We start from the raw sequence: 13,137 nt of genomic DNA on the forward strand, positions 1-13,137 counted from the left end.
AGATCTAAATGTTAAATAAACTATTTGCCTTCTTTGTTCAAAGTTTGTCTTTGATAAATATTTAACAGCCCATTTTACACGTGACCCAATTTACCTGATCACAGGCTGGTGGGCACAGAGTGTCTATGTGAGAAAAAAAATCTATTAACATAGAACAAAAGAGAAGTTGTTTAAGAAAACGTAACTTTTGGGGGGTTAAAAAGAAGCTGCTAATGTATGTAGACTTTCCAAAACACCGTCCCTCTTTACCAAACTCCACCTCAAAACAAATACGCTTTTTTAATGAAAAACGGCATATAAAACAAAGAAAGAGAAAACAAACGAAAGCATTTCTAAAGTTTTCTTTAGTAGACGAACCTCATTGTCATTTTCAGCTATAAATATATTCTAATTAGCGTTTCTGAAAGCACCCAGACAATGAATGGGAAGTGTCTGCGCGGCTTTTTTTGAGGCATTATTTACTTTTTGTTATCTAAACACCGATGGGGCTATTATTTGCATAACGATGAAAGAAAACATTTTGCCTTAAGGGAGGAGCGGCTTATATTGTCATCAGTAAAACAATGCAACAATATTTTCAAAGTCATCAATAAAAAAAATCAAACGCATCACTTTTTAGAAACACCTACCGGATAAGTGCACAAGAGATCCACAAAAGAGCTTCGTTTCCAATTAATGGGCAATAGACGGACCTATGGGCCAAACCGCGAGGACCCTGTGAGGGGCTATGCGGATGCCGCTATGGAGTTTCCCAGTGAGTTATGGGCATGCCTTCATGTTTTTTTCTCTGTACTCTGGCTTTACTAGTTACTCTATTTTCACTCTTTACGCAATGAGTCACTGCATGGTGGGTTGATGTTTAATGTCACCGCGGTACGTAGAAAGGCGCGTAGTCGTTCTTGCGGGCTATCACGTTATCACTATATCCTTGGGGGAGGTAAATAAAAGGTTTTGCCAAAGCACAGCGGTGATGCAAAGTGTGGAAGGTGACTGCACGGACCTATTTTTTTTACACGGACCTGCACGCTGGTCGGGATTCGCGCAGAGACCAGCGCACTTGGTGGCGTATTGGATCTGTTGGACGGAACCTGAATCGTGACGCCTGCGCATGTGTTTAGTTGTTTCACGATGTGTTTTAAAGATGCTGCACCTGTTTGCGAATGTTGCAGAAAACAGGTAGAGGTAAGAGCGCATGTGAGATTTCTATTTTGGTGCCTCGCTTGGTGTGCATGACCTGCGTGCCACAGCGGTCTCTGTGCTGGGCATTTTTGAACACGCTCATCACGCTGATGACACATGGATGCTTGCATTTAGGCTTCTCGGTGTACAGCTTATCCTGTATGGAAGAATATTGGTTCTGGGGTTTGGGATTTAAGCATCTGGAGATAAGTTGCTACTTTTCTCGGTTTTCCCAAAGGATCTGTGACAAACTACATGTGCTGCAGGATTGCCATTTTTCTTCTGTGTTAACCGTGCTTTAAGACTGTAAAACACCCAGAGGCTCTTGATTATTTAAGATACTAACATTTAAAAATGAAATAGAGCCAAAAAAAACTTGTATGTGGTGGAACAAATGTGTGATGGAGTGAATATGCATGTTTATGACAAAAAAAAGTTTGCTGATGAAGCAGTTGTTACTGCAAATCGCTGGTCTACATGAGGTGCTGAGTATTGAGGAGTTTTTTTTGTCTTGTTCACCGGGGAAATCCATCTCCACTGCGTTTCTCTAGCGTGACACAGCATACTGGAAAATTTTCAAACATGCAAGCTGAATCTGTGCTTTCTGGCACAGTCATCGCATACTTAAATCAGCAGAAAAGAGCAAAGGGTTATCAAAGGGCGACAGCTATAAGGGATTCCAGCAGAACAGGAAATTATGTCAGACCTGTGTCATCTGATAGCTACCTATTTACAACTCTGCACTTTATCATGTGGAAGACTTGTTCAAAGTAGAAGTCTGCAAAGCATTCAGCAGCAACCATTCCACTGGTGATATGTGTTTTAAATAGGATCTCCTTATCAGCCCTGTGTGCCATCTAAAATGCTACGGTCTTTTTGCACGTGTTTGTGAGAGTTAGATAGAATAACGCATACCAAAAGTGCCAACTTTAAGTCGGCCGGTCACCTTTGCAAAGCATCTGTCACATACCTGGCCTGAAGTTTGCCATTATCCAAAGTACTGCCACTTGTGGACTGCTGATTTCAATTTAAAATAGCAACATGGTTTTGGCAGCCATTGGCAGACGAAGCTGTTAACTTCCAGTCTGGCCGCAGTCCTGGGTCGCAAATTCCACCATCGTGGTGAGAAAGTCGAGAGTGGATGCATGTGCGTACACTTTTTAGATTGATGAATTCTCACGTAGGCAGTGGTGGAGTTGAAAAGTTCGCTGATAACCCTCAAGCTGAGTCACACACACTAGCAAATGCCAGATCGGATGGGAAAAAAAAGCAGAGACCAGTTTGCCTCTCAAACTTGCATATGTTATTTTATCAAAGAGTGCACTGGTAACTGTATGTTGTTATTTTTCAAATAACAATTAAACATTCTGTCACCGAGGGTGAAAAAGCCCAGATTCCAGTTATATAGAAGCAGATGTGCCACTGACAATCCTCATGTCACTGCCAACGAGGAAAACAGGAGGCGTAGAGGTGAACTGGATGGGGCTGACGTCTTCTTGATGTTTTCTCTTGCGTTATCACTTTCAAAAGACTTCATCTAATATTGGAATCCATCTCAATTTGTTGTAGTTATGAGGAGGTCTGAGAACTTAATGTGACCTGTATCAGCCCCATCTGCCTGGGAAAATTATTTGTATTTTCTGTCATGCTTTTGCGTCACACAGCCAGGCTGCTGTGAAAGAGTGCATTCACCATGTGGCACAGAGGAACAAGGCTGATGCCCACATGACCCTGAAGATTTCCAAGTGTATCGTTAGAGTTCAGAATGTGGTTTGATTTCTATTAATGTGACAAGTTTCTTTTATGCTCATGGGAAAAAGTTAGAAACACAGCTGACTAATGTCCCAGCTGTGGAAATACCCTGTTACAGCAAGGATTAAACAAGGTCATTCCTGCACTGTCATGGTATCTGCAGGTTTCTGTTCATAATGCAGCAGATCACATGGTTTCATTTGCTGAATCATGCTGTTGTGACACAGCTTAAACAGTAAAGCATCACATACTAAGACTGAGCAGCTCAGTCAGTAGTAATGCATCAAAGTTAGGTACACTATTCCTGGAAAGGCTTTTGTTGGGTAACTGATACAGTCTTCTAGCCTCACGTGTTCTCACACTGTACACAGGTCACAGGACAGCAGGGGTCTGAATTAAGTGTGACAACAAATAAATAGATTGTTTTGTGTTCTTCAGCATTCGAGTGCAGTTTCCTTTAGCTGATGTCTCTTCTGTAGTTGTGTATTTAAAATAGTTGTCGCAATTTTATCACTTGGTAGAATTACTTTTTCTGAAGTGGCTATGCGGCTATACGTATGAAAATTCCCAGAGGGGTAATAAGTGAGGAAAAAAAGAATCTGGATGGCTCCACTGAGATGATCCGACCTGGTTCTGTTAGCCAGTGGTGGATATGTTGCTCGCATAGTTTAGGTCCACTTGTTTCCTCAGCAGATCTCTGTAAATCATCTGCTGTGGCCTTTGTAGGCACCAGCTCTTAACCCAGTCGAACACCAATGGTAGAGTTTGGGCTGGCGTGCTAGACCGCGCTCAAACATCAAATGAGACGATATCATTTGGTGGATCAATGTTCATCCTTCCAGTAGAGTTACACATAGTTGAAGTACCAATACCAAGGAGCACTGAGGTACAGTATCTTACTAAGATACTTTATTTTTTCTTATAATTTATTTTCAGAATGATGGACCTGACCTGGGCAGAAGTGTTATTTTAAGACTATGTAGAACATTTGCTCTGCTTGCTTCTTTGTAAAGTTTCCCAGCCATTGGCATCAGAGCCTGAACCTCTTGGTTTGTCTGGTTACGTTAGGCTGCTCTATGAACTAGATTACTTTATATTTTGTATCGGTCTGGATTTAGGTTTCTATCTGTTTGCTCATGCTGGTTAGACGGATGCACAGAAACATCAAGAGGCCCATCTTCTCACTGTTCCCCTAAATAAAATATTCTTTTGACGTGAAGCATGTCATGAAAGAATGGTCAAAGTTGACCTGCAAACAAGCAGAGAAGTAAAACAAATGGAAAATTACCTCACAGCTCTTTACCTGAGGGGTGACTTGCAGAGTCAGCATGAGAAAGACATTTTAAGATGTTAGTGAAACAATGAACCATGCTTAACTGTTGATGTGCATATTTCTTGCACATTGTGGTGTCATACACAAAAGTTTAGATTATGCATATATTTGACTATGCTTATCCCTTATATGTCTGAAGTCCTCCTGAGTGCCATGATTATAATATGGCTGTTATGTCTTAAACTAAACTTATATTATTCAGTATTCCCACACTTTCTCTCACAGCTGTTGCCCTCTTACAAGTGCAAATTATGCACCAAGCCATGCTGTTAACTTGAAGATGTATATGTGGATGGTAGAGAAAAATCTGATATGATTTCAGCATAAAAATTATGTAAATGCTTAACTGCAACATGCAATAAAGACAGATTTGTCATTAGAAACACAGTGGATGGTTTGAAAACTAAGGTATGTTTCTTTTGTTAATGAAAAGGTAAAAGGTGTTTTCAGCTCAGAAGAAACTCAGTGTCACAGTTTCAGTGCCGGTACCGGACATGTGAAGTGGTATCGAACCATCGCCAGACTTTGATGAAATGTGTTTGTGTGTCCGTTGTGTGTGATAAGCAGGACTGCTTGCCTTGCTGTTGTTAGTGTTGGACTGGACCCAGCCAGGCTTGTCATCCCCACTGAGGCCAATTTGTGACCTGAGGGTCCTGAACCATTTCATACAGGAAGCACGAGACGCAGAAGGTGTTATGGTGAGAGGAAAATGTATGCATGCATTAAAACCTGAGAGCAGCTGAAGGTTGCTTTATGTTGTCCTCTAAAGACCCTTTGTCTGCTGAAGTCATCAATACTCTCTCTCTCTTTTTGCAGAAGTCATGTAGAGAAGGCTGTGGCCTGTCCCAGTCTGTCACCGTCCCCCAGACTACAGTAGACTTTGATGTATGGGAGAAGAAAAATGTAAGTAATCACCGATGACAGCTGGATGTTAAGCAGCCGATTTAGATCACCTATCAAATTCAGTCGACCTGTGGGCGAAGCTGCAGTACCTGTTCATTTCTAATCTGATCATTATTACTGTCTTCGTTTGTTCTAGTATAGGGACGGTCTGTAAATCCTGCCCTCTGTTTATTTTTTTTGCAAGGCACTGGAGCAAGCCCAGGAGGTGCAGACTGGCTTATGGTTGTTACAACAGTCCCTCAACACGCTACAGACGTCGGTCACCAACACAGCAATGCACAGTCACATAGACAACACCATCAGAAACCTGCTCAGCATCAACGCTGTGCTGCGTAGTCTCAACATCCAGGTGAGTTGGAGAAGCTTCCCAGGTAGTAAGTCAGGAATAACAGGTCAGCAGCTGCCCAGCAAACATCACTGTGTTGTCACTGTGTACATGGGCAAATGGTCATGGTCAGGTGCCAAAATGTGCAATATTTGGTTCACAACCAATGGGGATCTTGCTTTGATATCTGATTGTTGTCCATTTAGACCCTTTAGAGAGTTATCTGCTTCTAAAGCTCTAAGTTTTTGACCATTATTCAACTATAACTAAGCAAATGGGATCAAACTGACTTTAAAAATATATGAAGTCTTCTTTCTAACCATGCTTATCACTCCTTACTTGTTGCTCACCGCTCTCTCCTCCCTGGACACATCTACTCTCTCTTTTCACATTACTTCCTGTGGGATAGATGCCCATGCACTCCCTAACTATGATGCCATCTCTCTCCCTCACCTATTCTCTGGTGAATTTTCAATTCTACTGCATGCATTTACAAAGATAATATCAGAGTTAGAGAACTGCAGCAGTTTGACACTTCAGTAGTGTATATTCAATTCAGCGCCAAATCACAACAACAGGCGCTTTATATTGCAAGGTAGACCCTACAATAATACATACAGAGAAAACCCCAACAGTCATAGGTGCCTACTATGAGCAAGCACTTTGGCGACAATGGGAGGAAAAAATTCCCTCCGGCAAAACCAGGCTCAGGGAGGGGCGGGGCCATCTGCTGGGTGGGAGAAGGAAAACAGGATAAAGGCATGCTGTGGAAGAGAGACAGAGATTAATAACAAGTGTGATTCAGCAGAGAGGTCTGTTAATACGTTGAGTGAGAAGGGTGACTGGAAAGGAAAAACTCAATGCATCATGGGAATCCTCCAGCAGCCTACATCTATTGCAGCATAACTAAGGGAGGATTCAGGGTCACCTGGTCCAGCCCTAACTATATGCTTTAGCAGAAAGGAAAGTTTTAAGCCTAATCTTAAAAGTAGAGATAGTGTCTGTCTCCCGAATCCAAACTGGAAGCTGGTTCCACAGAAGAGGGGCCTGAAAACTGAAGGCTCTCCCTCCCATTCTACTTTTAAATACTCTAGGAACAACAAGTAGGCCTGCAGAGCGAGAGCGAAGTGCTCTAATAGGGTGATATGGTACTACAAGGTCAATAGTATATTACAGATTTGAGAGCAGAAGAAAAAGAAACGGATATTAAATGATTTGCGGTTTGCACAGACAGTCTACACCAAAGTAAAACATCTTTGGGTGCTTTAAAAGCTACTTTTGGAATTTCCCTCTCAGAACACAAACATAACAGTTTAACACTAAATTTAACATTAAAAAAAAAAGCATGTGTTGTTGGGTTGTCACAGTTAATGTGATTTGTGTTCAATGAACGAGTGAGTAACTGGTACTCTGGGAGATGGCTCCAGCTGTGAGTGCAGTGCCAAAACTTTGTCCTGTCACTTCCCCGTGTTCTCACACTGCACGTTTAGAGCCAAGTCCCTTCCTGCTCTTCACTTATGATGTTAATATGTAAATGAAACCAAGCAGAACAGACTGAGCTGAACTTTCAGGCTTTTGGTTGCATTTCTACCTTAATATCGATACATAATTAAAATATTTACAGAAGTGTGCACACAGCTGTTAATGGGACTTTGTTAGTGTGTCACTATTAGTGTTTGAATCTTAAACTACGTAATACTACATTTATTTATTACAGCCTGCAGCAAAAAAAAGGGCATAGTTGCACAATAGTACCTGGCATAGTAACGTTATCTTCATTGATCTTCACACAGACACACTGGGATCTGACAGTAAATGTTTTCTGTTCTACACATTGCACAAATCAACTGTTACAAACAGATTTCAGGTTTATACAGTTTGATAGTTTTTAATAACGCAGCTCTCCTGTGCTCCACCACACACAGTCCCCAGCAATGTCAGAAGAGTTAGCCCTCATATCATAAACATTCAGCCTCCTTTCATTCATCTTAAGTGCTACACTGTTTTCATAGAGAAACAGATGTGTAAAACCTGAGCCTCCACAATATTACTGTTACTAGGACAGCACTTGACCCTCATTGCGTGTGCTAACTTTGGAGCCACTATTTTGTGCAGCTCTTAGTAGTTGAATATTGAAACAGACTGCATCTTTATATATAAATTAGTGCACCGTGAGTCCTTTCACCCCTATGGTTCATTTTTGCGAATGCTCTTTGGTAAACAGGATTTTTGATGTGAAAAGAAGTTTTTGCACCTGTGCAGATGTTAGTAAATCTAGCCCTAAATACCACGATCACAACTTTGACCCCACATTTTTTGTTGTTGTCTGTCTTAATAACTGTGATAACCAATCGAGCCAGCTGTGAATATTGGCTCGAATTTTGTCATTTGGGGGAAAAAGCGGTGAAGTATCAGTACAGTGTGTTCCAGCACATCTACGCCTCTGGACATGTGATAGGCAAGATTAGGAAAAGGCATTGCAGAAGAGTGATGCATGTTTTATTCTTATCATTGTTACTTTGCATAAACCATATAAAAAAATGATATTACTGTTAAAAAATCTGGCACTGGAAAATGTGGGGAAAGGTATGTACTTGATGATTAGAGCCAGTTTATTTGTTTCTAAGATGGTCTCACTTACTGCATTGAAGTGAAATAGAGACTCTTTCTTTGGCAACAGACAAACGGAGCACAGTCACAGACATTCAGGTCCAAACTGTCCCGAAGGACAAACTCCTGTCGTAAGAACAGCGTGTCATGACTCAGGGGTCACATCGTGTTTCTTTGCATTCTCTTTCAGGAATTTACACCACCAGCAAATGCAACAGACCTTGAGGGAACATGGAGGGTGTCCTTAGCAACAGATCTGCTTCAGGTCCACGTCAACTTCCTGCGAGGCAAAGTGCACCTTCTTCTTTCAAGTGCACAGGCATGCAAGCCAGATGTCAGCTGATGGACCGATCGCCCCATCCCGGGCGAAGAAATTTGTGTTTCCAAAGGCAAGAGGAGAAATGTGACACTGGTTAACCTGCACGCTGCTGGAAGCGGTGTGGAATGAGAAAGACGCAGCAGTCGTCGCATGCAGAGGAAGAGCTGAAAGGATAGGACTGTCTCAGCAACGCTTTGGATGGACAGGAGATGAACGCACCTTGGAAAGTAGATGTGACTCATGGACACGGTGACAAAGACCAAAGTGATGCTTTTGGGAAGCACTGCTCCAATAGCTGTTTTACTGGCACTCTCTTGCACTTTGTGTGTGAATGTACTTCAGTGTGGGTGAGCTAAGACTGAACGTTTCAGTGTCGTCCGTGTGCGTCTGTTTTCAGCGAGTCTGACCCTTACACTTATTTCTTTAGAGGGAAACACCCAGTTAATACTGACTACACCTGGGCATCAATTTCACTACTGGAGGCAGAAACTAACGTGGCCTCACTCATGGTTTCCACATTTTTCAACTTTGCCTCACAGAAACAGTCTCTCAGAATTTTTTCAGTGAATATTTTAATATATTTTTAAGTTGAGTAATTACTATTTATACAGATTTTTCTACTTTAAGCTCAATCTTTGACGTAGTGTCAGGTCTAACATGCTGGTTGGGCTTTGTCATGTTTTGTTGTGTAACACTGAACACATTTGCAAAGGTGTTTGCTGCTCTTTCTTCTTTTGTTTTTTTTTTTGATGATTGTGTGTACCTGATTGGCTGTTTGACACTGCATGTCCTTTCCAAATAACAAAGGCTTACATAGCTGATGTTCAGTTCCAGTGAGTTTGGGGGTGTGAGAGGTCAGTGAGGAAGGTTACATGAGAACTGTGAAGCTGCTACGTCATTGTCCGTGTTGTTGTTTTTGCCTGACTACACTCAACCAGTCTCTACACGCTGATAGCCAGACTGTCTGGAAAAACGTACAATTTACATCCTGTGGGGCTGTAATCGCAAATAGTTTTCCAGAGGCTGACGCGACACCGTCTTCTCCCTCCCTCTATTGTTCGTCATCAAACCTCAGCCAGGCAATCAGTGAGCCCTGGGAACTCGAGGCTTTCTGTAAAATGGATGCTCAACTGTTTCAGATTAGTTAAGTGTTCTTCCTTGTTTTTTCCCTTATTTTTATATCTTGTCGTGCAAGTGCAAGATGTTTTTAAGGATGTTTGTATGTGTTTTCTTTCCTGTTTTGTGTTGTTTTGTCCCATCACAGTATGATTCCCTATTTAAATACGAAATGTTGTTCTCGGATAAAGAAAGGATGGATGGAAACACAACAAAGGGGAAGTTTGTGCATCTCATTCATTATTTTTGCCTTTTTCCCCCTCTCGATGGGGTGAACAAGCACGTGCCGAGTACAAGCCACAGCAGAATTTACTGGTTCCACATACAAATTTTCCAGTCACGAATACAGAAATAATAGTTAAAGAAAGATACACTCTGGCAAGTTTTTATTTTTACCCAGATTTCAAACAATCCAGCATTCATTATATATATTTTGAGCAGCAGTTCAGAGACACAAATCACATTTAAACAGAGTCTACGTCTCAGTGACCCTCAGCTGAACTCACACTGTAAACAATTTGACAAAACACTGTTGTGATGGAGCTACAGAAGTTAGTCTGCAGAGTAACAACTTCCTGCAATGTTTATTGTAGCTGCTACTGCCACCTAGTGGAGATTTACAACAATAACACCTGTTTGCTGCTTTCTTATTGGCATCTTTAAAACCTGAACACACAAACATTAAACACATAAAAAAAAAGTTGGCACAGCCACATATGTATAAATTATAGTGCACACTAGTGTTGCTCCAAAGCATGCAGACTGAAAAATGCATACAACACATGAATAGCAAAGGTGGCTCTCCACATAAACTCAGTGTTTGTGATCTACTGGTTAACAAAAAAACAAACAGAGCCTGAGGGCTAATGGAGAATCTCAGGCTGATCACCAGGAAACCTCCTGATTGGTCACTGAGCGTCAGGATAGAACACCTTTATGTGAATGGCCGAATTGTTACGTGTACGCGTCATCGGCTCTCCGGCCTCGTCCGGATCTTCGGGCTCCAGGTCGTCCACAAGCTCCACTGTGGAGGTGTTGGCTGCTAGCTGTAGCGCCCCCTGACTGCTGGCCTGCAGCTGAAGGGCAATGTTAATAGCCCGGTTGATGGCCAGGCCCAAGCCGTGAACACAGATCTCTCTGTGACCCCCACCTTCCAGAAGCTTCTGACAGCGCGCCAGCTGAGCCCGGAAATCCGTCTTCATGTTGACGTAGACGTCGTTGCGTCTTTTTGGGAGCTTCCGGGGAAGACGCTTCCTTAGAGTGTACTCCACTGGGTCCATCTCTACAGCAGGTGAGCTGGAGTCTGTGTGTGCAGGGCCCGTCTGAGGGATGGAGGACATACTGGGGTTGCGTGGCTCCGTCATGTTTAGATTTGTGCCAGGGGATCAAGTTGTGGTAGCAGGTGGGGACACACGAAGAAGCTGAGGAAAGTAGACAGAAGGTGGTGTAACATGGTCAGATTAGCCTCAGGATACCTTTCAGAAATACTATTCAGAATAGATCTAACGCATCATCTCTATATCTGCACATAGGAAACCGACAGTAAGGTGACATATACACAAACATTTCAACATTTAAGCATCTGGAGTCTCTAGAGCGCAGATTAAGTGAAAACAGACGTAACCCAGGGATTAGAGAAGTCCACCATTTCCTGTTCACTAAGTTAATTTAAACACAGGCCTGAGTTTGGTACCCCAGCAGCTGACATCAGCGAGCTCAGTGGCAGATTTTCTTTTTATAAACTTCAAGTTTCTGACGCCTTCTCTCCTGCTGCAATTAAAGTATTTAGCTGACACACACTTTCATTTCATCCAGTCAATATCAGAGTACATACTGGAACACTTTAACCTGCATTTTTCTAAACATTTAAGTCAGACTGTCACAGAGTCTCTTTAAAAGACAGCATTTATGTTCACCCTGGACAATCATGAGGTCATGCTGGATTTATTCTCAGCTCAGAATAAAATCTACAGTATGTAGTGATGTTGTTGCTATGTTGCTCTGTAGACATGAAGGCAGCCGTCAGGTTGTCAATAAGCTGCTCGCCACTGTATGTAGTAATCACTGTTTCAAAAAACCTGTACTGAGCTGTGGACAATCATTTGTCCGTGGACTCACTGATGGAAATTTCCTGTTATTTATGATTCATCTCATTTTTAAAAACCCATTTCATCATGATGCCATGCTGGAGATGATGGGAGTATTTCTGAGACCGATGACGGTGGTGCAGCTGAAACAAATTTAAGATTCTTGCATTTTATCCATCAAGTTTATCATCTGTTAGTAAATTTGAAGTTGAATAAATGTATTTGTAGTTTATCTGCAGGCTCTGCTCAGTATTTATCCAGTGGTCAACAGTCTACCCTGTAGTGCATGTTTCTGTCATTCATTTTCCATTTCACTTAGTGGAGCTTAAGGACTCTGGTTAAAAGGCTAAGCTTAAAGACAATAAGTAGGAGTCACATTAGCAAATATAGTCACTTCCTGTAAAATCTCAGTTAATTTATATTGTTTCGTTGGTAGTAGGAAAATTACCTTAAGGACACACGAATACAAATCACCTTATTTGTGCATGACTAGATAAAAATTAATGCATAAAAAATAAATCAAATAAGATTTTTTAGATTTTTAATCATCTTATGGTTTGCAGCTGTTCAAGCTGGCCCAAGATAAAAAATGAATTCAACAACAAAAAGAGCGAAAGATGAGAACGGTCCCTGTATAACTCGGGTAATCAGTTTCGAAATGAAAATACATACAAACATCTACAGATACGCTCACCTGAGCTGTGCTGGTGAGCTCATATAGTTACCACATCTTCCAGTAACGATAACGTCCGTATCCCAAACAAACCCAGTGTCTCAATCTAACACTGATAAAGATGTACTTCTCTAGGAGCAACTCGCTAACAACGTGCTAACGCTTTAAACAACAGTGCAGTGGCTAAGCTAAGCTAACCGTGTAAATGAAACACGAGTGTTTCCTCTGTGTCACTCCATCCTGGGAGTACTCTTACCTTCAGAGCACAGACTCAGGTCACAATGTTTCTTTATATCATGGCCAGTTTATACGGAGCATGTTTTTTAAGCTGTACCGCAAGCTTCCGTAGATAAACTGGTAGTTTATTCTCTGCGTACCGGAAGCTCGATAACTGGCTGGGGAAAGGTGGGTCACAGCGCCGCCTTCAGGCGTGTTGATGCCTGCGGCTTTAAGACTTTCTGAAATAAAATGAATTCGATCAATAATATTCCGAACAGACATAAACAGCGAAAACAAGAAGCTTTATATTCAGGACATACGGACTCGAACATATAATAACAAAAATAATTCAGAATATTTACCATCTGCAATTCATCTATTTCTTTATGCTTCATTTAAGGATAAACGTTGATTCCAACGTGTGCCTTGCTTTTTCTGATATCTGATTCATTCGAAGTTAGGAAAATGAAAACGGAAACTTTGTTCTTGGTAATTTGCCGTTATTTATTTATTTATTTTTGTAAATTATAAAAGCTAAGAGACTTGTCACGTGGTCATTAAACCAAAAGTGAAAATGATCATAGTTCCCCAACACCAACAGAATAGCAGGAGCGCTCTCAC

General features: G+C 41.6%; 2 protein-coding genes across 3 annotated transcripts; one reads left to right on the forward strand and one right to left on the reverse strand.

Moving 5' to 3' along the window:
- Positions 1-675: 675 nt before the first annotated feature.
- epoa (erythropoietin a) lies at positions 676-9,730 on the forward strand. Of its 2 annotated transcripts, none has more exons than XM_087837698.1 (5): positions 676-754; positions 4,832-4,962; positions 5,081-5,167; positions 5,352-5,516; positions 8,293-9,730. In XM_087837698.1, the coding sequence occupies exons 1-5, from the start codon at positions 676-678 to the stop codon at positions 8,443-8,445; spliced, it is 615 nt and encodes a 204-aa protein (XP_087693824.1). In that variant the 3' UTR covers positions 8,446-9,730. The 2 variants fall into 2 exon arrangements, with proteins under 2 accessions (XP_087693824.1, XP_087693825.1); XM_087837699.1 differs by lacking the exon at positions 676-754 and adding an exon at positions 825-1,182.
- A 178-nt stretch (positions 9,731-9,908) lies between these two features.
- On the reverse strand, positions 9,909-12,678 carry pop7 (POP7 homolog, ribonuclease P/MRP subunit). Its single transcript, XM_087837700.1, has 2 exons — positions 12,554-12,678; positions 9,909-10,958 (listed from the first exon to the last, which is right to left on the reverse strand). Exon 2 carries the CDS (start codon positions 10,899-10,901, stop codon positions 10,446-10,448), a length of 456 nt encoding a protein of 151 aa, XP_087693826.1. The 5' UTR covers positions 10,902-10,958; positions 12,554-12,678; the 3' UTR covers positions 9,909-10,445.
- Between the last annotated feature and the right edge of the window lie 459 nt (positions 12,679-13,137).

The sequence above is a fragment of the Neolamprologus brichardi genome, chromosome 3 (genome assembly GCF_056152115.1).
Source record: "Neolamprologus brichardi isolate AB-2024 chromosome 3, ASM5615211v1, whole genome shotgun sequence".
Lineage (NCBI taxonomy): Eukaryota > Metazoa > Chordata > Actinopteri > Cichliformes > Cichlidae > Neolamprologus > Neolamprologus brichardi.

Coding starts and splice junctions, on each gene's coding strand:
- epoa (XM_087837698.1), top strand. CDS start 676: ATGGGCAATAGACGGACCTATGGGCCAAACCGCGAGGACCCTGTGAGG. Junction 4,963..5,080: donor GAGACGCAGAAGGTGTTATG/GTGAGAGGAAAA, acceptor CTCTTTTTGCAG/AAGTCATGTAGAGAAGGCTG. Junction 5,168..5,351: donor ATGTATGGGAGAAGAAAAAT/GTAAGTAATCAC, acceptor TTTTTTTGCAAG/GCACTGGAGCAAGCCCAGGA.
- pop7 (XM_087837700.1), bottom strand. CDS start 10,901: ATGACGGAGCCACGCAACCCCAGTATGTCCTCCATCCCTCAGACGGGC.